Genomic DNA, 27249 nt, shown 5'->3' on the forward strand with positions numbered 1-27249 from the left:
TGATTACCTCTTCTGGGAAGTCCTCTGATTTCTGTGGACAGAGATGGGCACTTTGTTTTCTGAGTTCCTTACGTTTTTCATAAATTTATTTATGTTTTCCATACCGTTATATACATGCCCTAAAGGTAATTTTATGCAACCTTTTTAGTGCACCTGCATTTTGACTCTGACACATCACATGAAGTATGGAATTTTCTACCTGCAGCATCTCGTCAGTGCTCAAAAAGTTTTGGATTTTGGAGCATTTCAGATTTTGTATTTTTGGACTGGGGTGCTCAACCTGTATAGCAGTTTTCACTTGGTACTGATTATTTACATGTTTGCTCCCCACGGGGTTAAAAGCTCCTTAAGAACAGATACACTGACAACACCATAAAGTGGCCATGGACTCAAGGCAGACTGGGTTATTTAAGAGGCAGAGAATCATTTGCATCACCACAGCTTCTGACTTCACCACAGGACAGTGCAATATGCCCTGTGTAAGACAGCTCAGAATTATTAGGTATACCAGGTACACTTTGGAAGCTTAAAAATGATTAAACCTTAAAGATGAATAATTATGTTAAATTTCCAATTTTCAAAAGGGCATGCTTTAGTTACATGGGAAGTTTTCTTTTTATGGATCCCTCCTCAGTAATGTGGAATTAATGAAGTGTCACTCTATAGATCATACAAATTGGTAGTTTAAGCAACTAAGTGCTGAATAGCACACACAAGAAAGATGCCTTAAGAAATGTCTTTATTGAAAAAAACCATAAAGTTCAATTGAAATTATACTTCCCTAAGTAAGTGCTCTTGTGGTGCCACACAGGGCAAAATAAGAAAATCTATCAATCTGCAAACATCTACAGAGTTCCTGCTCTGGAGAAGAATCATTTTTTACAAGTGTAACAGGAGAGGTGGAACTCAAATGCACTACCAAAATAAGATTTCTATAAAAAGGAGCTTTATGTTTCTAACCAAATACAATCACCAAAATGATCCCAATTTAAATAAAGGTAAGGCCTTATGGACAACTCAAGGTTCTACTAAATTCAAAATGAATTGGGAAAGAAGTGCAATATATCACTTAAGTAGTAATCTTATCCAGTAAGAGACTGTGAATTCAAACCAAATGTTCAATAATAAATGCAACTTATATTTATGTAGGGCTATGTGATTGTAAAAAGCTTCCATATACAGTTTCTCATTTGATCATCCCAATAATTCTGAATCTGTAGTAGAAAGCAAACATTTGTAAGTTCATGTCAATGAAGAAAAATAAGGCTTAGCAAGATTTTGTGATTTGCCAAAGGTAATAAATGGCTCCAACAATAATGGGGTTTGAATCGGGTCTTTTGATTTCAAATTCCAGGGTTAAGTGAACAACACAAGCACATGTTAGTCTCTTTTTTTTTTTTTCATTTTAAAAACATTAAAAATTTTGAATCAAGGAAGAAGTATTTAAAAATTAAATTTCTTCATTAACTATTTAAATAGTGACTACTGTATGCCAACCTCTGGGGAGTCAGAGATCAATTAATTGGGCCATGACTTTAGGGAGCTCATATAAAGATATACAAATGCACACAGGAAACTGTGCAGTGTGGCGTTGTGGGGTCTGTGGCGTTGTGGGTTCTGTGGTTGATGCTCAGTTGCAAGAAAGGGTATTCAAAGTCTCCATAAAGGCAGAGACATTTGAGATGAATCTGAAAAGGAATGTAAGGTTTTCCCAAGCAAACAAGCCAGGGAACTGTGAGCTACCAGAGAATGGCTGGAGCACAGGATGCAAGGGAGGGAGGGACAAAGGATGAGGCTAACCAGCACTCACATCTAGTTTCTTGAATTCTGAATCCAGTGAATTTTCCTTGCTAAACCATAGTTATCTTTCATAAGAACCAAGAATTATTTTTTAAAAGCAGCATCGAAGTAACTATACAATATCTTTCCTAGACAGAAGGGAAAGAAAAGAATTCCCTGAATATAATGCTTCTATCCTATTTTTCCTAAAAACTGATTCAATAAGTACGTGTTAAAAAAAAAAAAAGTACGTGTTAAGCACTATGACTTAAGAGTTACAGGGTGATTTTAAAAAATAAACCATGAAGCTACAAAAAAAAAAAAAGAAGAAAAGAAAGAAGAGAGAGAGAGAGAGAGAGAGAGAGAAAAGAAAAAAGGTAGGTGTGGCTGGGTCATAAAGTGCCTTTTTACCACTCTGAGAGTTTAAATTTTATCTTGAAGATAACAGCAAGTCACATTAAGCAGTATATAGATACGATCAGATTCGTACCCAAGATGAGCTCTGGGAAGGCAGAGGAGAATCCAGAAGGGAGGGGCAAGTGTTGAAAGAATTATGATATAAAACCATACTTCAAACCAACGTACTAGACACTAGATAAATAGAAGTTATTCAGAAGTAATTTATCATGAAGGATCAATATATGTATCTGAGGAATCAGCAAAGAAATATGCCAATTAGTTGGCTATGAGATCATAGAGTTCTGTAATCTATGAGACAGCATTTGGTTGATTGGGGACCCTCAGGAGATAGCACAGCAAGTGGGAGGTGTGCCCAGACAGATCCCCTTTGAGGACAGTTTTTGAGGAGTCACACCATTGGATGGGCTACTGGAAAATACAGATGTTATCTCTCCTCCCCACTTTTTTTTTTTTTTTTTTGGACAAAAGGCACATTTTGTCTTTGTTCTATTTGAAGATATATAACTCTTATTTTGAGGTTCTGTAGCCTGAAAAAAGAAAAAGCTGTTTAGAAGGACCTGTGCACTGGGTAGGTTCTTTTTCTTTTAGAAGGACCTATGTACTGGATAGGTTCTTTTTCTTTTCCATGCCTAAGGAATGCCTAGTGGTAGAGGTAGATTCCATTCACTGAGGGTCTGCTGTGTATAGATTCTTCAAATAGTCATCCAAGGAAGAAACTGACGCCTTGCAATAAATGAGGAAGGTCAGGTTTATAGAGTTTCTTGCTCAAATATCTAGTAAGGGACAGTCTGAGAACCTAGAATTTAATCCTTGATTTCTGATACCCCAACCAGAACATTTTTTAAAAGATATTTTTTAGTTGCTGATGGATCTTTATTTTTTAATATTTGTATATGGTGCTGAGAATTGAACTCAGTGCCTCATGTATGCTAGGCAAACGCTTTACCACTAAGCCACAACCCCAGCCCTGCCAACCAGTACTTTTGTTTTGGTTTTACTTTTACTCCCATATAGTTGGGTTGCTCGCTATGTGAGAATGCTCCCTAAGGCCTCAGTGGGGCAAAGCACAGCTCTTCTCAGACCTTGCATGCTTTTCCATTTCTCCTCTTTCCACATCTCAACTTGAATGAGGTGTCCACAGAAAAGCCCTCCCCAAGCACCTAGCTAATTATCCCAGGTTATACTCCACACATTGCTTATTAAATAACGGCTACGCAGGCTCCTTGAAGGTGTGATCAATAACTGAAATTATTTGATTACACGTTTCTTATGTCACATGACTGAAATTTAAGTTCCTGTCTGGACGGCTGCATGTTATATTTTCTGTAACATCCCTAGCACTGAAAAGAGAACCTAGCACATAGCTGGTGCTCAGTAAATATCTGATGACTGACTGACCTGCTGTCTTAGTAACAGCCACAAAGGTATGTTGATCTGCAGAATGGACAGTGGATCTGAATAACGAATTCTATTTATGGCTTTATATTGTCTTGAAGACTATAGGTGATTGAATAACCTTTCTATATTAACATTTGTAAAATACCTGTAATTTCCAAGAAATTACTAGGAAAGAGCCAAATAACATGCATAAAGCACTTACATCTCCTCTAAACCCATACTAAATTTCACCTTCATCTTCAAAGTCATATTAGAATCAAGATAGAAGGGTAGTTCATTTTTCAAAACACAATTTCCTTTAATGGTAGGTCACAAATTGACTCAGATACTAATGAGTTTCAGACAAATAAATTTTGGCTACTGAACAAATCATGAATAAAAGCAAGCACTGAATATTCACCAGCAGTTATTGCCTGACCATGATGCTCAGGTGCCCTCTAGTGTGTGTAGCTTTTCATCTCATGCCTCACACATTGTGTGCTGGAGATCTTATTGTGTATTCAAAGTGCATTTTATTTATTCATTTTTATTATAGTTATTAGCATCAAAGTGCATTTTAGTGTAAAATCAAGAGATCTATAAAAACAGCAAAAAGACTGGAGCAACTGAATTTAAATGTCAGCAGTTGTGTTTGGAGCCCTGATGTACAATCAAAAATGCAAGATGGGTCGACCCAATGCAGTCAGGAGATGTGATGCTATTTGGGTTACTACAAAATTGTGTATTGTAAAAGCCTCTTTCCTCATTTTTACTGTTATTTTTCTATTTAATTTTTAAAGTTTGCACATAGATATGGTTGAAAATAAGCGATTTGAAAGTTATAAATTGAAAAGCTATGTTCCCAGGCAGTCCCACTCCACCCATTGCACTTAACCATCTACTTATATAGTCCTCAACAAGTTGTTATAAATGTCAAGCAAATAGACATATATTTTTCTTCTCTAATTTTTAAGTACTGTACATATGCTGGAGAGTGATATTGGCCAAATTATATTGTTATATTGTGTGCATATATAAATATCTAAAACAAATCTCATCAATATGTACAACTATGATGCACTAACAAAAATGTGGAAAAAAATATTGCACACACTGTTCTACACCTTGAATTTTTCTTAATAATAAATCCTGTTAAATTACTTATAAGAGTTGATGGAAGATAATCTCATTTTTTTTTTAATAGCTAGAGTATACTTTTTTTGTGTGGATATACCATAGTTACTTAACTACTTTCCAACTGACAGATACTTGGGTGACTTCCAATCTTTTGCTGTTACAAATAAAGCTGAGGGCTGTGGCCTGGCTCAGTGGGCAGAGCGCTTGCCTAGTATGCATGAGGCACTGAGTTCGATCCCCGGCACCACATAAAAATACACAAATAAAATAAATGTAAACAAAACAAAACAAATAAAGCTGAAGTTAATGATCTTGTACAGGTATGATGTGTAATATTCAGTTAAGGGTAACTGGTATTGGGGCTGGGGATGTGGCTCAAGTGGTAGCGCGCTCGCCTGGCATGCGTGCGGCCCGGGTTCGATTCTCAGCACCACGTACAAAGATGTTGTGTCCGCCGATAACTAAAAAATAAATATTAAAAAATTCAAAAAAAAAAAAAAGGGTAACTGGTATCGCTCTGATATTTATCATTTCTTTATATTGGAAACAGTGTTAGTCAGTTTTCTGTTGCTGTAACAAAATACCTGAGATAATCAACTTATAATGAAGACAAACTTATTTTGGCTCACAGTTTCTGAGGTTTCAGTCCACGATTGATCAACCCTGTTGCTTTTGAGAAGCACAGCATGACATAGGGCATATGATAGAACAAAGTTGCTCTTCTCATGGTCGACAGGAAGCAAAAGAGACAAAGAGAAAAGGGCAGGGACTGTTCTTTTAAAGGATATGTCCCCTTGTTACCAGGTTACCTCCCACTAGACCTCACCTAGTTTCCACTCTCTCCCAATAAAGCTAAGTTGGAGACTAAGCATTTTGGGCCTTTGAAGGACATTTCTGATCCAAACTATAGGAGGAACATTCAAAATCCTCTCTACCATCTATTTTGAAATATTAATTGTTGTCAACATTGGTTATCCTATGTGACACAGCAGCAATCTGCTTTATCAAGTCTCCCAGATGACTCAGATACATGTTAGTATTTGGAAGCCACTGCTCTAGACTAGTGATTCTCAGTCTTGGCTAAACATTAGGATCACCTAGGGAGTGCTAGAGCAGCACAGTACAGGTGAACTGCATTAGGATTTCAGCTGTTAGCCTAGGACTCAGTATTTTGAAAGTACTCCAGGTGATTCCTATGTAAAGCCAAGGCTGAGAACCACTCCCCTAGTCTATAAACCACTGAGGGCTTTGTTTTGCTTTTAAGAATCTGCAGAATAAGTCCCCTCACTCTAGGAGCATGGGCAGCATACAGAATGTAGTATGGAAGGTTTGTTAACCCCCAAGTTGGTACAATGACTTCATCATCCCCAAAGCAGGTATAGCCAGCCACTGAAAACAAATGTAAATTCCAGTTTGGTGTTTCCAGAAGAGAAGCTTAAGTAGCTACTACGTACCTGCTCTGGGTGAATTTCCCCCCTTTTTCTGTTGTGAAGTTGAAGATACGAGTCTGTTTTAGGAGAGGGTAATCCCAAAGTCAGCTTGTTTTTTTCCACAAAATATTGCCTGGACTTCCTTCTCCGAGGGCCACGTGATCCTGGCAGGAACACCTCGTTATGTGAACTTGAACTCTTCAGGTACTGAGAGAGGTTGCTTGACTTCTCCTCCATATCACTACTGCTCAGCTCTGAAAATGGCTCTTTGTGTTGGGCACCACTCTCATAGTTTGGGCTTAAAAATTCACTTCCAAGTAAGGAAGTTTCACTCTGAGAGCTCTTTCTCTGTTTGCCTTTTCCCTCTGAGAGTTCCATTGAAGTCTCCTTGGAAGGGTAAAGTGGATCCAAGGGCAGATTTTCTGAAGAACTGGCTGCAGACTCTGGCAATGCTTCCACCCTCAACAACTGCCCTTCTTCCTTCTTATTCTTCCAATTTGGGTCATAGCGGAGGTCTGAGTATTTGTCTTCTATAGGTTGTTGGCTACCCAAAGCAGAAAAGAAATGGCAAGTCCTTAGTCCAGATAATTCACTCACTGTATTCAGTTGATCATTTCATTTGAAATTAATCTCAATCTTTCTCCTCTAATTTCCTTCTTACTGTGTATATGTTAAAGATGTAACTCAGGCTCAGATTAGAACAATGCACTACACATAAGCACAAAAAGGTCTTAATTACTCAATTTCATTGAAATATGGAATAAAAATGGAAGACAATTCTAAATGCCTGAAAACAAAATGTCTACCACATTAAGCAATGAAACACTATTGTTCAGAGAACACTCACTTAAATACACAAAAATGATCCAGTATTTCAGCTAGTGAAGATAAAATCATAATCATAATTTAGCTGGTAATGCACACATTTGGCTATTCATCTAGGAAGGGAAATATGGATTGTTGCCTAGACATCATTTGTCTTAGCCTCCTCCCTTTGGAAGGAAAGCCAGAATTTATTTCAATTTAATATCTACGTAGGTTTATCCTTCTTCTCAGTAATTTTGCTTTCCATATCATATTGTGGATTTTATCAAATGTATTATAGAAAGATCCCCATAGCTTAGAATCAGAATGCGACTCACTGAAAGGTTCATAGTCTCTTGCTTGTCAGGTCTATGCCCACAAAACTCAGTAGACATGTCAGTGTGTACTTGATACTATAGGATGGCCCTATCTGAATGAAAGGTTAAGCATAAGATCCTGCCAGTGGGAAGAACTAGTTCTTAATGCGTGCAGATGACCCCAAATAAAGTCCTCCCTTTTCTCCATGACAATCTCAATTTGTAAAGTATCCTCTAGTCTTAACCAAAAAAGAAAAAAAAAATGCTGGTAATATGGCATATTTAATGGCCTCTTTGATCTTCAAAAGCTAAATGGGAGAGATTTTCCTTCCTTGAGTACAGTGGATGCAATCCTGTAATCAAAAAGAAAATGTAAATCACTCCAGCTTTTTATGCTATTTGATATTCCCGTTTACAGAGGATGTAATTTTATGCTGGGTAAACAAACTAATGGTCCCCCTAATACTAATTTACTCTTCTTAATGTGAACTTTGATTTGGTGGAAAGCAAAAACTGAAGGAAAAGCCAAAATTCCCATGTCTTGCTAAATTGTCACTTTGAATTTTTTGGTTTGCATATTAGGATGGAAAACTTTTTGAAATAGTCCTCTAGCAAAATGTTTGAGAGGGAATGATCCATTTATCAGGAAATGGGATCTCAAACTGTGTCCCACTATGTCCTGAGCATTACAGGATGACCTGCCCCCAGGCTTTGATGGGGTGGTTTCTCCTGGTTGCCATCCCTCTGAACTCGCAGTGTTTCTTGGCCTGGCCTGGCCTGTCACCTGGATATTTAAGAGTTGGCACATGGACAATGGCATGGTCCAGCAGAGCCCAAACTGGACTTGGACCAGACACTGGTGGCTCAAGTTCTGGATGTGCCCCTACCTCTTATGTGTCAGTTGCCAATTCATGTCATCTTGGAGCCAGTTTCTTTCATCTCTGAGAAGTTATATTCATTTTGTTTTGTTTATTTCTTAAGAATGCGTAAGGATCAACAGTGTCTCCTGCAGGGCTCTGTGGTGGTTCTTATTTCTGGTAAACTTGTCTCCTCACCTAGGGGAAGATCAGGGCAGCAGGGCCTATTGGTTCTCTTCCTTTTCTTGTCTCTGTCCCAGTATGCTGCACCATGCCACGGACATAAGAATTCTAGAATAAATAATTGCATCTCTAAAAATACTCTAGTCAGCACAAATAAGCATTACATATTTATTTTTTAAAACCAATATTAATAAATTAGAATCTAAACATGCAGGAGCTTCTTGCATTGGGCCAAATTAGTGAATGACTTTAGAACTTATCTTGCACTGAGCAAAACACAAAGTTCATCTGTGGCTGTTTAGCAGATGTGAGGGTGATCTGGCTGTAACACCTGACACTCCACTGATTGGCAAGGTTGATTTGGCCAAACTGGCTGGCCAAGTAGGTGTCCCCTTCCTTTCTCACCACTCCAGGTATAGCCCCTCCAATGCATGTGCTCCAAAGGTGTCCCCTTCCTTTCTCACCACTCCAGGTATAGCCCCTCCAATGCATGTAGGAGGATGACCTTCCCACTAGAGGAGTCCAGTTCTTTTGTCAGGGATATATGAACCCTGCTAGAACCTCCAAATAGGCTCTCAACTGTGGTCATTTAGGTACAGAAGAAAGCTCAACTATTATCTTTAGGTAAATAAAAAAAAAATTTAATAAAGAAATGTGCTGTTTGCCCATGTCCATACTATAATGAAAAGAAAAACTGAATTTGACTCTACTCTTTATTCATTAGGAAACTCATGAATTCAGTAAATACTTACTTATTAAGCACTTGCTAAGCCAGGGGGATATGGAGGTAAATGACACAGTGCTGGACTCACAGACCGGAGTGGGTAGAGACAAGCTAACAAGCAGCTTACAATGTGGAGGGATATCTGCTCTGATGAGAGGCATGGGGCCATCAGGTCTCAGTGGGAACATCCACTCCTGTCTCAGGAAATTGGGGAGAACTTTCAGGAGGAAGCGATGGCACTGCTGAGACCTAAGGCTAAAGAAGCATGTGCTAAGCTGAGGGAACAGCATGTAAAAAGGAATGGAGGGGAGAGAGAATGTGGTGTTTTCCAAGAACAACTTCTGAATGAATAAAGTGGAGGGTGTTGGGAAGGAAGGCTGAAGAACAGAGCTCAAGGTCAAGCAGAGGTCGGATATTGAATGACTTTGCAAACTCTATGAAAGCATCTGGGCTCCATAAATTGATTTGTAAGTTTAGTTGGAGAGAAGAGATTTTAGAAAACATTTCTGGACAGCCAAGGCATTGAGTTTCTGGTATACACTAGTGCTCTAGTTTTCACTGCTTAGAACAAGGATGGCCACCTCTCAAGGTGACAACCCTGGGCATCACTGTTCTGCCACTCAGTAGGGAGTGGGATGTAGAAAGACAGCACATTACATTGTACGTTGATCTCAAGGAATGCTTGCAGTGAATCCCTAATTTTTGCCTTAGAACAACTTGAGGGAAGTATAGTACTATTATTATTATCCTCATTTAACTGATGAAGAAACTAAGGCTGATAGAGCTTTTCTAAGTCTCCCAAGGCCACAGAGCAAAGGAGTGGTAGAACCAGGATACAGACCCTGGCAGTCTGCTCTGGTTCCTGGCTCTTGTCCATTAAGTGGCAATGGATGCCACAGCATTTCCCACAGGTGGGCGTGAAGCAAACTTGGTGCAGTGTCTGCCTTGGGTGAGTCAGAGAATTGCTCAGTAGGCCAGTAATAGATATCTGTGGAGGACCTCCCTGTGTGTAGGCAGAATGTTAGGCACAAAAGAAAAGCAGTACATAAAAGAGAAGCAGGCTGGTGGACCCTCCCCTTCAGTGAGGAGGACAGGCTTGATGCATCAACTGTAATGAATGAGGAAACATTTAAACAGGATGCTGTAAGTATTTCCAATAGGAAGACAAGGCTGGAAACAGAGCTCATTGGTAGAACATTTGCTTAGTATGCATGAGGGCTTGGGTTCCATCTGCAGCACTATAACAACAACAACAATAATAATAAATAAAAATAAAATAGGAGGAAATAACCTTGTTTATCACTGAAAATGTTAACCTCTTATTTCCAGATTCAATTGCTAGATGATATCTCAAGTCCATTCCAAATCCATTGTTCTATAATTCTATGATAGACTGACAAGATAATCAATAACTGAGTAATGTCCACTATTTTTTCAATAAGTAATTTGCCATAGTGTGAATTTAAAGTGTCTCTCAAAGGCCCACAGGGTAAAGGCTTCGTTGCCAGCCTGTGACATTATTGGAAGGTGGTGGAACCTCTAAGAGGTGTGGCCTAGAGGAAGGAAGTTAGGTCACTGGGTGTGTGCTCTAGAAGGGGATATTGGGACCCTGCTTCTTCCTCTCTCTCTCTGCTTCCTGGCTGTCATGATATGAACAGGGATCCTCCACTGCATGCTCCTGCCATGAGTCACTGTCCCTCCACAGAGCCAAAGCAACCGGGCCAAATGACTGAACTGAAGCCTCTAAAAGTATGAATCATAATAAATCTTTCCTTCTTATAAGTTGTTTATGTCAGGTATTTTGTCACAGTGATGGAAAGCTGACTAACAGTAACTTTCAACCGTTGAAGGAAATGGATTTCTGATTTTCACATCAGCAGTTACACCAAAATTAATATACTGAGACTAGTCATCATATTTTACCAGTATCAGCAGAAAATGGCATCATGTCTACAGACATGGCTAAAGACTTTCCTCGATCACATGCAATGATCATGGTGCTTTGTTTCTATGAATGATGACATGGAATATTGTGGTTCTGAGAAATGGTTCAGCAGAGTGTCAAAGGACAAGCGTCCTAGAATCAGCTGCCTACACTGAATTCCTGGTGTCACCAGTTGCTATGTGAACATGGGAAAGTTATTTAATTAACTTCTGTGTTTGCACTGAGTCACAGTCAGTAAGGGCTGGCTATGAAAGCACCTGTCAGTGAGCTGTTACTTGTCTCTGCTTGCTGTGTGACATTCAGACACCATAGCATGGCTTTGTTGTTGTGTACTGTGCTTCCTGCTGATGGATCTCCAGGGATCCTTCTCTCCCCAAGGCTTCAGGCATTTCCAGGGAACAAAACTATCTTGTGATGCTATAAGTGTTACTCTAGTAGCCTGAAAAAATTAACACCCATCTTTAAAAATCCATTTTTTTTTTTAGTTGTGACTTAGGCACTGTGGAGAATGTCTAAATCATAATTTAGGACTTGGGATTGAGAAATGTCAGTGTTTCCATGAGGCAAAACATTTTGACAGCTGCTGAAAGGTGATGAAGATAAAACTGGGAGAATTAAATTATTTTAGAATTTTCAAAAAAGATGTAGTCTCTAACCTCAATAGATTTCCTTTCTCAAGTGGCTATAGAAGCAATATCACATGCTATAGAAACTAATGTTTTAAGCGGAACCTGGAAAATACAGAGGGTTTGGAAACAAACCTGGTTGAGATACATGTTTTTGAACAAGTGTTTTGGAAAAGAAACTCTAAAAACATGTACAAGCAAGGATAGCATTGGAACATGTGGCTTATATGAAAGCTTTAGCCACATTGTTTACACCTGCAATGACTATCTTAAACCTCTCCTTCTCCCTTTCTAGATGGAAAACATGTGTTGAAACAACAGGAGGTAATGTTTTACAAAATTATGAGCACAGAGAGCTGTAATGCTTCACAGAAACAAATGTCATGGTTGAAACAGAACATGATACTAAAGAACCCCATTGTACTGAGCTTGTGTGCTGAGAAGTCCCATTGTGTTCTGTGGTCCAGGTCAACACACTGGGACAAAATGAGTGTGAAGTACCCTTTCATCAGTAATCATCCACGCACAAAACATGCACCCCTTCCCTCCTCATTTGGTAGAAAGGTTACACAGACAATGAGTACACAACTCTTTTGTTACAGCTCAGACAACAGATGCTGGGTCTCCTCTTCAGAGGCCTGGGTTAGAAATGGATGCAGAGAAGCGGGCAGAGGCAGGCTCACATGTATGCGCCAGGATATTTGCTGGCTTTAATGGACCATATTTGAATACTCGCTGTGATAACTTCAAACAAAATAAAATCAAGACTCCATTTAATGAAGAGCTTCATATTCAGTTTTGTATTCAATCAAAAAATTACTAAAATTAGAGCATGTTTCTAGTACAATTAACATCCTTTGCACTCACAATAAAATATTCAATAACTGGCCATTTTGCCTGTTGAGGAGGTGAATAAAAGCATTGCTATTAATCATTTAGCTGTTATTTATTTGCCACTTTATTTTAAGTAGGCAGTTAAATTGAAACTGCACATGTTATTATTGATTTAGTTTTAATTTAATCCTTTTAAACAGAACAATTATTCCCAATTTATATGCCATTAAATCTTTTATGCATATGAGCAGTAAATTCAATTTTTGTTTAAGTGTAAAGTTTTTAATGCTTCTTTAAGGAACTATAAAAATAACAATTGTTTCTAAGGATTTCCGAGTTCTATGCTCATCTTAATCTTCTCATCAATGACTTTGAAGTAAATAGAATGAAATAAATCCAAAAGATTAAAAATTCACTTTTGCAAGTCTGTAAGTTTTTTTTTTTTTTTTTTCCTTTTTGTGATGCTGGGGATCAACCCAAGGGCCATGAGTATGAGTAGGCCAGCTAAATTCTCTACTACTGAACTACATCCAAGTAGGAAATAAAATGGTTCCACAAATATACTGAAATGTTTTGTGGAGGTTATTTGCAATCTAAAAAATTTCATTCAATGAAGGCACTTTTTGACTTTAAAAAAAAAAAAGATGGTTTTATGAAATAAAGACCAGACTGTCTACAGAAACACACTAAAGTGAAGGGGCTGAATTGTTAGTGAATTCTGTTTACAGTAATTATATAATTTGTAATTCCAACCAAAGTCCCCCTTTTTTCTTCAAAAAAAGAAGAAAATCAACCAAAAATCAACGAAAAATCAACCAAATATTTATCCCCAAGTTCTTATTAGTACCAATTTTTATTCAAGGACAATCTATGAATTAAAAAAATAAATGATCTAAAAAGGACATTTTAATAATAGCAATGTAAAATTCTAGTGCCTCTTTCTATTAAGTCATGTGAAGCCAAGGCTGCACCTTCACAAGGGAAATGCTGTATGATGGACACAGTATTTAGAGACACAATTCCTCTCAGGCAGTGAGTCCACAATGCCAGTGGCAGACATTTTCCATGGAGGCTCCAGTGTTCCTTTCATTCTCCAAAGCAATGGCTAAGAGGGTAGAGACTAGATTTATAAAATTTCTGGGTGCTTGTATGTCCTTTAGATAGAGTTTCTTATATTTTAAATGTCAGACTGAGAGCACTGGAATTTTGCTGTGATATCATGGGAAAAGCAATGGACCTGAGTTCTTGTGCTGCTTTGCCAGTGACCAGCAATGTGAACTGAGGGCAGCTCCTCACCCCTCTAGGTCTCAGGTTTCTCCTTTGTACAAGAGGGAACAGGCTGACCTTTATGGACCCTATATGCTCTAAGAATCCACCCTTTTATTAGTTGGATTGGGCCTGTCATGCAAAAAACTCTATGATGTTATAAATACTGGGGGAAAAATTAGTTTACATTCCATACAGTAAAATATACTAGTCAAAGTTCCATAGATATCCATACTAATCAAATTATATACATTAAAATATACTAAGCAAACTTTTCTATATTTGGAAACTTATCAGGGAGGGAAAAGTAATGTAGATGGAAAAGGTCATAAATTAAACTATCCCTTTAGTAACTTGGTTACAATCTCTTTGAATCTCTCAATAGACTCCGCAGGATTGTAGGTAACATAAATTTAAATGCATGTTGTGGGGTTTCGACCTATTTGCTTATTTTAACACGACAATGCATTCTAGTTTTGAAATAAACAAGAAAGAAACTCGTGGCTGTCTCTGAGGGCAACAAACCCCAGGAGTCACCATGGCTTTAGCATTTCTGGCGGGGACTCTGCCTTTAATAGACACGATTCATGCCCACGCACACACTTTACTTCCTTCTGTGACTGCTCAGCTGTCACGGTGGCACAGTGCCTGCTCTGAGAAGCACATCAGGGCTTAACTAAAGCATGGTTTGTGAGTAAATGAATAAAACTAAAATAGAAATAACTAATACCTACGACAAAACCTCACTTCTCTGATAAATCTATTTCCACGTCATCTGAAATAAAAACTAAAATGCTAGTAGCTATTCCCCAAATACCATGTGGAAACCCCTGGAACATTACACTGGTATGCAGTGTAATGTATTGAAGGAGGTTGGCCAACCAATGCCTTAAGTTGAAAATCTACCAAATTAAAGACAATATGATGGATGTTGCTAGGTATCAACAGGAATGAAAGTGAGTCCTAGAGGCTTCTGGAATGTTCTCCACAGTCCTAGAATATTAGAACCAGCCTTAAATGTCTGCTTTATACTCCCAATCATTGCAAAACATCTATTACAACAGCAATAGACAGTATTCCAGCCTCAGCTTAAATATTTCCAAAGAGTTCTACAGAACAGCTTGAGAAATCTGGGACAAAATGAGAATCCTGTTTTGGTTTTCACCAGGTCTTCCTTTATCCACCAGTATCTGTTTTGGTCTTCAGGCTGCAGAACTCATCACTTAGTACTTCTCATGATTCTCACATTATTAGCCAGAAACATCACATATTAAAACAATGGAGAGGAAAAATTATATACCACAACACAATGAAGATGCAGACTGCAAGTTAAAGGTCCTTTTTAACTTGCAGACAATTCGGAATATTCAATTTAACTAGTAATTCTTCATTGTGCCTATTTGCCTCCTGTTAATTTCTAACACAAGTGGTTTATTAGACAGGATATAGCCCTTTGTGGATGCTGTGGTTCCCAGGTGATGAGAGAGGAAAACATCTGCAGAGCTCAACGAATAGAAGCAGTCTGTTTCCCAGAGGAGATGATGAAGTATAAGGCTACTGTGACATATTGCCCAAGGTAAAATACAATTAATGTTTATGTATTCTGAGGGCACAGCATCCTTTAAAAAGTTTTATTACTTTACTAAAATTTATAATTTACATGCATATTTACTCTGGCCTCAGTTTAGTCTGTACTGGAATTGCTCTCTCTTTAATTTTTGCTAGATATTAAGGCAGAATCCTTCATCAGCTCAATCCATTATCATCTAGTCAGATATTCATAATTAAAGGCTTAGGCTTTGGAGTTAGGAGAGAGTTTAATTCAATGTCTAGTTATGCCACTTAGCAACTATATACACCTACAAAAAAGTCTTAGAGCCTTATCTGCAAAACGAGAAAGATAATGCTTACGGGCTGGGGGGTTGCTCAGTGGTAGAGTATGTACCTTACATGACAAGGCCCTGGGTTCAATCCCCAGCACCAAATAAATAATAAATAAAGCCTATCTAAGGGGATCTTTAAAAGATAATGAGGTATTAGAAAAACTAGGGATAACAGGAACATACCTCAACATTGTAAAAGCTATCTATGCTAAGCCTCAGGCTAGCATCATTCTGAATGGAGAAAAACTGAAGGCATTCCCTCTAAAATCTGGAACAAGACAGGGATGCCCTCTCTCACCACTTCTATTCAATATAGTTCTCGAAACACTGGCCAGAGCAATTAGACAGACGAAAGAAATTAAAGGCATTAAGATAGGAAAAGAAGAACTCAAATTATCACTATTTGCGGATGATATGATTTTATACCTAGAAGACCCAAAAGGGTCTACAAAAAAACTACTAGAGCTAATAAACAAATTCAGCAAAGTGGCAGGATATAAAATCAACACGCATAAATCAAAGGCATTTCTGTATATCAGCGACAAATCTTCTGAACTGGAAATGAGGAAAACCACCCCATTCACAATATCCTCAAAAAAAAAAAAAAAAAATAACTTGGGAATCAACCAAACAAAAGAGGTGAAAGATTTATACAATGAAAACTACAGAACCCTAAAGAGAGAAATAGAAGAAGATCTTAGAAGATGGAAAAATATACCCTGTTCATGGATAGGCAGAACTAACATCATCAAAATGGCGATATTATCAAAAGTTCTCTATAGGTTCAATGCAATGCCAATCAAAATCCCAACAGCATTTCTTGTAGAAATAGATAAAGTAATCATGAAATTCATATGGAAAAATAAAAGACCCAGAATAGCAAAAGCAATTCTAAGCAGGAAGTGTGAATCAGGAGGTGTAGCGATACCAGATTTCAAACTGTACTACAAAGCAATAGTAACAAAAACAGCATGGTACTGGTACCAAAACAGGCGGGTGGACCAATGGTATAGAATAGAGGACACAGAGACCAATCCACAAAATTACAACTATCTTATATTCGATAAAGGGGCTAAAAGCATGCAATGGAGGAAGGATAGCATCTTCAACAAATGGTGCTGGGAAAACTGGAAATCCATATGCAACAAAATGAAACTGAATCCCTTTCTCTCGCCATGCACAAAAGTTAACTCAAAATGGATCAAGGAACTTGATATCAAATCAGAGACCCTGCACCTGATAGAAGAAAAAGTTGGCTCCGATCTACATTTTGTGGGGTCAGGCTCCAAATTCCTTAATAGCACGCCCATAGCCCAAGAGTTAATAACAAGAATAAGCAAATGGGACTTACTTAAACTAAAAAGTTTTTTCTCAGCAAGAGAAACAATAAGAGAAGTAAATAGGGAGCCTACATCCTGGGAACAAATCTTTACTCCTCATACTTCAGATAGAGCCCTAATTTCCAGAATATACAAAGAACTCAAAAAATTAAACAATAAGATAACAAATAACCCAATCAACAAATGGGCCAAGGACCTGAACAGACACTTCTCAGAAGAGGACAAACAATCAATTAATAAGTACATGAAAAAATGCTCACCATCTCTAGCAGTCAGAGAAATGCAAATCAAAACCACCCTAAGATACCATCTCACTCCAGTAAGATTGGCAGCCATTAGGAAGTCAAACAACAACAAGTGCTGGCGAGGATGTGGGGAAAAGGGTACTCTTGTACATTGCTGGTGGGACTGCCAATTGGTGCGGCCAATATGGAAAGCAGTATGGAGATTCCTGGGAAAGCTGGGAATGGAACCACCATTTGACCCAGCTATTGCCCTTCTCGGAATATTCCCTGAAGACCTTAAAAGAGCGTACTACAGGGATACTGCCACATCGATGTTCATAGCAGCACAATTCACAATAGCTAGACTGTGGAACCAACCCCGATGCCCCTCAATAGATGAATGGATAAAAAAAATGTGGCATTTATACACAATGGAGTACTACGCAGCACTAAAAAATGACAAAATCATGGAATTTGCAGGGAAATGGATGGCACTAGAGCAGATTATGCTAAGTGAAGCTTGCCAATCCCTAAAAAACAAATGCCAAATGTCTTCTTTGATATAATGAGAGCAACCAAGAACAGAGCAGGGAGGAAGAGTAGGAGGAAAAGATTAACATTAAATAGAGTCATGAGGTGGGAGGGAAAGGGAGAGAAAAGGGAAATTGCATGGAAATGGAAGGAGACCCTCATTGATATACAAAATTACATATAAGAGAATTTGAGGGGGAAGGGAAAAAATAAGGAGAGAAATGAATTACAGTAGATGGGGTAGAGAGAGAAGATGGGAGGGGAGGGGAGGGGGGATAGTAGAGGATAGGAAAGGTAGCAGAATACAACAGTTACTATTATGGCATTATGTAAAAAGGTGGATGTGTAACCAATGTGATTCTGCAATTTTTGTAATGTTTTGAATAACCAATAAAAAAATCTTTTTAAAGAACCAAAAAAATAAAAGATGAGATAGTATATACAAATTAAATAGTTCCATAAATAGTAGTAATTATATAAGTATTACTGTAAGCAAGACCTTATGTTATACATATACTGGGTACTTGCTGTTTTCTGATTTTTTTTTTCAATATAAGACTTCAGAGAGGTCCCTGACTTAAGAGGTTATTTCTAATGCTCTAGGCATTACATTGATCTCTTTCTTCATGAGTGCTGAGTGTCATAAGGCTTGTTCTGGAGTGGGGTTTAAGGACTGTCACATGAAGATCCTCTCTCCACTCTTGATTCATTCACTACAGTCAATATTGCTCCAATTTCTATTAAGTAAAAGGTTTTCTCTAATCCATATACACTGAACTATGCTTGACATTGGTGAGATACAAGAGAGTAATTGCTTTGAGAAGATTCTAGTAACATCAAAACACAAGGGTAGGGCTAAGTGATTTGCCAGGCAGCTTTTAAAATTATTCATTATAAAAGCAAGAAGAAAAAAAGAGATTTGCTTTGGTTTAAGGCAAGGCTTTGACTAATATTTTGAACTACAATTCCCAGAATGCCACCTACCTTATAGAAATGAAGTCTACTTGAATTTCAAATTGTGTATGTTATGAACTCAAATATGAGCAAAAATACATCTAGGAAAGATTTCTAAGACTAATGTGAGGCAGAGAGAGGAATCAATAACTAAAGTATCCCTGAGTAACATTTTTGAAGTATTATTTACTCAACTGCCTTAGGTCTGTTTTCCTTTACATTGTGAAACTGGTCCTCATATGTTCAATGAATAAACTATGTTCTGACAATCACAGTGTTATAACCCATTTCTAATTATGCCCCAAGGTTATAGTCTATCACTCACCATTTCCAAGGCAAGTCAATCTGAGCAAAACAGCATTTTGTTTAAGGAACTCTGAATCAAAATACTGAAAATCTAACCATAATTTTGATTTTTTTGTAAGCATTATTCTTTATTACTTAAAATATATTAAGTAGTATTTAAATTGCCTTTTGGTTAAAAAAAAAAAAGAAAATAGGGCTAAAGTCAGGTCCCTCAGCATTAGAAAAAAAGGACAAACTGAAAAATTGGGAGAGAAGAAGGTCACTTAATGGATGCTTGCCTTTTTGTTTGTTTGTTTGTTTTTTATCTTAAAAGTACAGACAAGGACACTCTGTACAAGGCAAAAGATTTTTCCTTTCTGATGCCCTCATTTCTGTAAATAAAACTATACCATTTACCATCTAAGGGATTCTGTCTGAATGTCTTAGTTTAGAGCCATGATAAAAACATGGCTTAGGACCGAGTGAGAATGCCTCAGCTTTCTGCTCCAGTACTCACTAATGCATGAACAGGTGCAATACAACTTCTTGACACTCACTTACAACCTCAAGGGGTGATCATTACAGTGTCTACCTATCAGGGCTGCCATAGGATTTAAATGAGGTAATACACGTAAAGAGTTTTGCACAGTGATGGGCTTATGTTTAGCATTCTGAAATGCCAGCTATTGTTATTAAATTTACTCTGTGACTTCTCTTGTTCCTAATATCCATATCTAAGCTGTACCAAGCTCTATCAATTATTTCATATACTTTTAAATTAAAATATTGTTAAAAAAAAAAAAAAACCCTGAGCTGGGCATGGTGGCACACACCTGTAATCCCAGTGGCTTGGGAGACTGAGGTAGTTCAAAGCCAGCCTCAGCAATGGCAAGGCACTTAGCACCTCAGTGAGACCCTGTCTCTAAATAAAATATAAAATAGGGTTGGGGATGTGGCTCAGTGGTTGGTGCCCCTGAGTTCAATCCCTGGTACCAAAAAAAAAAAAAAAACCAAAAAACCTGAGAACATCCCATGTCCCATGTGTGATCAAATAATTATACCATGGCACCTCTAGATACTGAAATACTGAGTAGCATGAAAAAATAAATTACATCTACAAATATAGGAAAATACTCAACACTTATAACATTTAGTGGAATGAAATAAACGGATGTCAAAGAGAATTGATTTCTTTTGGCTAAAAAACATGCTGACAAGTCATCAGGAAAAGTAGCCGAAATCTATAAAAAGAATTTTATAACCTGTCAGAGTGGCAAAAGTTAGAAAGACTAGGTAACTGTGAGGACTGAAGACTTGCAGATACTGTGAGGAAATTCTTGCACATCTACCCAAAGAGACACAAGGATGTGTACAGAATATTATGTTAAATAAGAAAACTGAAAACAACCTAAATTCTCTTCAACGGGTAAGGGTCAGTTGTATGTTCATACAGTAAAACTTATTCAGAAGTTTCAAAATGAATGACCACAGTCCTCAGCTGAAAAAGATAATAATAAAATGTTAAGACAACGATGCTGACTGAACAGGGAGAAAAATACAATACAATACAAATATATCTACTGATTATAGATTGTCTATGAAAGAAACGAATAGAAGATTGAAAGAACAGTGCAAACCCATATAAATGCATTTTGGGGTCTGAGGAGGAAGATAGGGGAATGGATTTGAGAAGGAGTAAAGGGAACTCTATCTGTAATGTTTTATGACTTGAAGAATTTAATCAAATATGGCAATCAGGGTTACATCACCTTTTCCCCTGTACTTTTCTGTAGGCTAGAAAAAAAATTGATATTAGTAACAAAACAAGTCCTCCATTAGAGCACTATGCCCTTAGACCAGCTATTTCATCTCCGTTGGCCTCACTTTTCCTCTCTGGAAAATGACGCTCTCAGCACCTTCCCTGCAAAGTCACAGTGAAGAGCTGAGTGAAACTACAGATGGGCCTTCAAAAGGTAGCATCATTATTGTGACAGTCTCTCTGCCCATTGAGTTTTTATTCTTTAATTTAAAATGCAGCAGCATATAGACTAACTGCCTTGACCACTGCTTCATCTCACTGCCCTCCCTAAGAACCTGTCCTCTTTTCTCCTGGCTGACCCAATCCAGTCCCAATCAAGCGTTCTGTCTCACCAAAATCATCCTGGAACACCTCTGTGGCATCATTTTTCCCTTACTGTGTATCTGGAGATCCCCTAAGATGCATATGAGATTCATTTAACTTGATATCCCCAGTAAAAGGAAGAGGAGGGGAAGTGAAAAAGGAAGAAAATGACTTAGGACTGGGATCCAATTTTGGCTCCCACTGGAGTCCTTACCATGACTGTATCCCTAGGACAAATCCTTTGAGTTCTCTGGTGTGGAGTAGTTACACTCAATGACCTGTAAATTTGTCTTGCAGTTAGAGGTGCTTTTTAAAGCCCCTATTTTCAGATTCCTACTCAAACAATTTTCCCATGCAAATTAGGTGTAACCCCCATAGACTCCCTAATGTGCCACAAACATGTCATTCTAATTGTGACCTTCTATCCAAATCTTGATTTCAAAATGATGCCCAAGTTCTAGGCCTTTTAATCAACTTTACTTAACATATTTGACACCTCATTTAAAAACAAAATCAATATAGGCCTGGAGTTGTGGCTCAGTGGTAGAGTGCTTGCCTAGCATGTGTGAGGCACTGGGTTCAATTCTCAGCACCACATATTTAAAATAAAGGTCCATTGACAACTAAAAAAATTTTTTAAAAATCAATGTAATATGATTTACAAGAGCTAGTCACTGTTCTAAACACTTTGAATATATTATTTTAGCTTCATAACTCTGCAACTATTGTTATTATGCCCTTTTTACTGATGAGGAAACTGAGACACAAAAGCATTAAATGGACTTGACCAACACTGTATAGCTAGTAAGTGGCAGAACCAGTATTTGAACCTAAGTGGTCTGCTTTATATTCTATGAACTTGTCCACCACACTAAAACCCCTCATTTTTTTTTTTTCATTTTTTTTTATTAGTTGCACATGACAATACAATGATCTTGACATAGCATACATTTGAATCAAATGGGTAAAACTCCCTTCTTAATAACTTCTTCTGTAATGAAGCTGTAATCATATAATTTACAGCTTCATTAAAATGGATTATTTTTATTCCCTTACATTTTTTAGTAGCTCATAGCACATAGTTAAATCCCATAAGTACTGATTATTAGATGAAATCTGTATGTGATCATTCAGACCCCATGAATATTAGCTATGAAAAAAGGGGCCAGATAGGAGTCTACCACCAATTATTTGTATTTTATTGACATTCATAGCAATCCTGTGAGACAAGCAGTCTAGATCAATTAACAGATGAGAACAAGTGGGTTGTAGAAATTAAGTAAGCTTACTTCAAATGTGACACTAAACAGCACACTTAGACCAAATTAAGACCATTAGACTTCACATACACACTTTTTTTATACCAGGATTTCTCCAAGGTGAGGTCATAGCAATGGAGACACTTGGAATATGAATAAAAAATAAGGAATATAAGAAATGCAAATGCCCTTTTAAAATACCCATTGTTTTAATTTAAAAAAGAAATCAATGTGACAAAAAGCAAGGAGCCATGCTGTCCTTACCTGCTTAGAGACCTGTCTCACATACATTACAAGGTGTGTGCCAGGCGAGCCTGTCCTTACTGGTACAGGATTATTTATGACTATATACAAGCCAACTCCTTACCTGTTATTCACGTCATTCTCCTGGGCCGGGAGGTCTCCTTGGATGGCCATCTGAGCTACTTTTCTGCTTGCTTCCTCTTCTGTTTCACTCAAGCTTTCCCTCTGAGGACTGCCCTCTAGGCTGTCAGGCTCCACATCTACATCCTGGATTTGGTCCTCAAGTTCAGACTGGGACTCGAACTCTTGAGTGAGGCTTTCTGAATCTGATTCCAAGGAGTCTTCTGAAATCAGATTTAAGTCTTCTTTCTTACGGAGTGGGTTTGAGGACTGGACATTTAAGTTGGTATGATGGACAGGAGATTGAATGGAAAGCTTGGGAATTAGTTTACTCTTACTCATTTTGAAAAATTCAGAAATCAACAGGAGATAGTCTTGATAGGAACAGTTGGCTGGTAAGTTCTGGTTCGCAAAATTGTTACCTAAAAAATTTATATTTATGTTACTCTATGACTACTAAAAACTCCGTAATGTCAGTATTTATAAAAAAATTTCAACAAGTAAGAGAATCTTGTTATATTATCTACAGGCTTTTGTATGTAGCAATCGCTATTGGAAAAAACAATTGTGTTTCCTCTCTTACACAAACATCTGATTTAGAGCTCATAAACAGCCCAAGTAATCGAATGCTGTTTCACTGAGGAAATCAAATGGTTGCTTAAAAGCAGATTCCCTTTTCCAGCTTCCAAGGGCTTGCTACAGACAAGCCAGCACAAAGCCAATAGTTAATTATGGACAGTACCTTGATGGTACTTTATTTCATTATGGACAGAACCTTCTTTCAAATGGCCCAGGCAACAACTTATCCTGTTCAGCAGTATTCATGGGTAGAGTAAAACAGGTTCAGAGTCTACCTTTTGGAAAATACATAAAGGAGAAAGAAAAGTATGGTTTCCACAGTTGGAAGTGGTTTTGTTCCTAGATCTATTTTGGCCAGCTACATCATTTGGAAAAGACCATTTGATATCCTGGCTGTTACTAGAGAGAAATATATAATTTAGGTGCTTATAAGGAAATCAAACTCAGCTCAGTATTAAACAATATAATAATAATAATAACAACAACAATAATAAAAACTATTCAACAAAATATTTGGGAGCCTTGCTGATCCTTCCACTGAGCCAACAAGCAGAGGCTGGAAGTCATCTATATGAAAGGGATGCTATCCTGGGGATGACAGTTGGGTGGGTGGGAGACTGAACTGAATAACTGCTAGGAATTAGTTGGAGTCCCATCCAGCTTGCCTAGAGTGTGATTCCAAGTGAACCCTCACTGTCTCAAAGGGCTCTTATGTGACCCATGAGATGGTTTATGGAAAGGGTGCTTTGAGTTCATATAGGATTGAAAGGAGATGATGTTTTTGGATTGTGCTTCCTTTCATCTTTATCTAGCATTTCTATTTTGGTTGATCTTGTATCTTACTGCCTTTATGCCATTTTTTTCCTGTAAGTCACATAATAAAAATCTTCACCACTAGAGATTACTGTAAAATTTATTTTATTGGCTTGCTTATGTTCTTCTGGCAAATCCTAATTTTAATTAAATAACATAACCGTATCTACCTTATTCCTATTCTAGGGTTACTTATTATGTTGACTTTGTTACTAAGGCTTCCATGGAACAGCAACTCCTTGGAGGAAAGTGTCTTAACAAACATAACAGACAAAAGATAATGTTCATATTTAAATACGCGTGAAGTAATTTTCTATTTAACTCAAAGTTCCCCCTGTTGGTAGACTAACATCATTGCCTAACTGTACAAACTAGTTTGCTATATAGTCTCTTACTTTAAAAATATATAGTTAATTCTGCCATATTATTTTAATAATGATAAGCAGATCGTTGCTTTGTAGGGTGTTTGTAAAAAGCAACAAATACAGCAGATACTAATGTATTTAAAAGTTTGTTTTAAAAACATTGGTTTTACTGTAGGAGTTAAGATCACAGTATTGGGACCTCAAAGAACAAGCTTAAAATAATCATTATACTTCAATTTTAAATTGTGCTTTCATAAAGTAATTCAGTTCTTTCTATTCTTAAGTGAGAGGCCACGGTTTCTTGTCATTAACAGTAATAAACTAATAAAAGCTGGGTGTTCTGGAGACCTGATCTTACAAAAGCACGGGATTATACAAAAGGAAAAGCTCACAACTTGAACAAATCAATAAGTGGGCGTTTGACATTTAATTGAATGTGGCTCTCTAATACCACAAAGTGAAAAACGTTGTGCCACTAAATTTTCTGACCAAGAGAAGCTGACCAGCCAGTCAAAATTCCTCTAAGTAAACCAGAAATAGGGGGACATATGCCCTGGTATCTAGGGACTAAAGAAATGCCAGCTGCCCAGGGGTTCCTTCACAGCCTGGGTCTAGTCCACTAGCTCTGGGACACACTAATTTCCTTCTACAGATGAATGACAAAGAAAAAGTTGCCCCAGTCTGGGGCAGGCCTGGAAGCAGCCCAGAAGGGAAGTTTGGATTTTCTCCCTGTGTCTGTTTCTGGGGAACACGACCAAAAAACGCCACAGGGGGCGTTTGAAGGTCAGGTGCCAGTGGCTGGCCTCCACTGGCCGAGGACAGGCTGCGGGGAGCCTCTCCGTGTTGTGACCCTCTGGCCTTTGGCTCCTGGTCCCCAGGCCCCGAGGCTCCTCGCGCTGGCCTGGGTTCGCCCGCCCGCACCCAGGTCGCTCGGGTGCCTTCCTGCAGCCCTCCCCCCGCCAGCCTGTCCCTCCCCTCCCCGGCGCGCCGCCCACCTCGCTCCAGGAGGCAGCCACCCGTCGCCGGCCGGGCGCTCCTCGGTGGCCGCGACCTCGGCGCCCCGCATCCTCCGCGCCGCCGCCGGCGGCTCCCGCGGGGCTCCGGGCCCCCGCCCGCCGCGCTGCCTGGAGACCGCGGCCAACACAGCGCCCCCCCCCCCGCGCCCGCGCCGCGCGCTCCCGAACGCAGCTGCCGCCCTGCCCCGGGCGGCGGCGGCTGCAAACGGCCGTGACCCGGGCTGCGGGCTGCGGAGCTGCGGTCCCGCCACCCTGACCTTCCCATACTGCAGGGCAAAGGAAAGGAGGCAGTGTTGCAAATGAAACTGTCGGGACACCCGAAGAACTCCGACCAACCGGGAAGAAAAGGACCCCATTAATGAAGGAGTCAGTGACTGCAATGGATATTTAAAGAAAAGAAGAAAAAAGAGAGAGAAAAACAGACAACCAATAAATACCTGCTGTTGATTGGAAAGGGTGCTTAATTCATCAATAATCTGAAGAGGCAAATTTAAAATTATACCCGAGACAAAACTCACCAGACAGACATAAGTTAAAAAGTTTGAGTGCCAGGTGTTAATTAAGGATGGCATAAGACACAGAACCCCCATTTATTGCTGGGGGAAATATGAACGGGCACAACCACTCTGGAAAATAGTTTGGCCTTAACTGGGATATGTTTACCTTAGGATCCAGCAATTTCACTTTCAGGCATTTACCCTGAAGAAGTGTGTCTTGGGATATGCATCCAAACTGGAGAAAACTGAAGCATTCGTTAACAACAGAATGGTTCATTGAATTGTCATATTCCATACACAGGCATACAATGGAGTAGTGAAAAGGAATGAAATACAGCAACAAAGAACAAAGATTGAAATCTGTAACAAGATGGAGGTATCTTAAAAATTGAATATTGAGCAATAATTAAAACTCAGAAAAAATATATTCTGATTATTTTTATATGAAAATTAAAGGCAGGCTAAATCAAACTGTACTATGTTTATAGATCACACTCAGTGGAGAAAACTATGGGAGGAAAAAAGCCAAGTAGGGATTCCATAAAATTAGGATTATGGCAGGTAAGGTGAGGACCACAGGAAAGGGTACTTTCAAGATGGTATTTCCTGGGCTGGAGTTGTGGCTCAGGGGTACAGCAGTCACCTATCAGTGTGAGGCCCTGGGTTCTATCCTCAGCACCACGTAAAAATAAATAAAATAAAGGCATTGTGTACAACTAAAAAATGAATTTTTTTTTTTAAAAAAGATTGTATTTCCTGACCTTGATGGTGGTTACATAGATGTTCATTTTATAACACTTCATTAAGATGGACATTTATATAGGTGCAAAATTTTTCACTATATCAAAAAAGGTTTCAAAGAAAAGTAAAGAAAAGGAATGTAGGGAATTATATTCTTATTAAAATAGCATTAAAATCACAAGTAGATTTGAGGAACAGTCTTCAAAGAGGCAAGGATGCTTTAATACATTTGCCACCTCAATAATAGAAAGCATAAGGAATTGGAAAATGTCCTTACTACCCAGTTTTATTTAAAAAAGGTTTTTTTAATTAAAAAATTTTCATTATAAAAGTCATTTTTATTCTGCCTTTTTTTAGAGTTGAATTTTTTAAAAAACTTTTTTGACAGTATGAAACTTGTCTTACCAGTGGATGGTTGGACCTCAACGTTCTTTAAAGAAATAAAAGTGAAGTAGCTGAAAGTATTGGTGTTATTCTGCCCTGTATGTTACATAGATTGTCATTCTAGCAATGGCAAACATGCAAACAGTTCCTAAGCTAAAGAAATTGTCTCTCATGGCAGTTTCCAGAATGTTTTT

General features: G+C 38.3%; 1 protein-coding gene across 4 annotated transcripts in view; it reads right to left on the bottom strand.

Moving 5' to 3' along the window:
* Jhy (junctional cadherin complex regulator) overlaps nucleotides 1–25540 on the bottom strand; it is a 68104-nt gene extending 42564 nt beyond the window's left edge. For all 4 annotated transcript variants that reach the window (XM_076846249.1, XM_076846248.1, XM_076846250.1 and 1 more), the window contains exons 1-3: nucleotides 25413–25540; nucleotides 22665–23082; nucleotides 6168–6687 (exon numbers count right to left, since the gene is read on the bottom strand). In XM_076846249.1, coding sequence (XP_076702364.1) covers nucleotides 6168–6687; nucleotides 22665–23002 — 858 coding nt within the window. In that variant the 5' untranslated portion in view covers nucleotides 23003–23082; nucleotides 25413–25540. The remainder of the gene's footprint in view (nucleotides 1–6167; nucleotides 6688–22664; nucleotides 23083–25412) is intronic.
* Nucleotides 25541–27249: the final 1709 nt, after the last annotated feature.

The sequence above is a fragment of the Callospermophilus lateralis genome, chromosome 2 (assembly GCF_048772815.1).
Source record: "Callospermophilus lateralis isolate mCalLat2 chromosome 2, mCalLat2.hap1, whole genome shotgun sequence".
NCBI lineage: Eukaryota > Metazoa > Chordata > Mammalia > Rodentia > Sciuridae > Callospermophilus > Callospermophilus lateralis.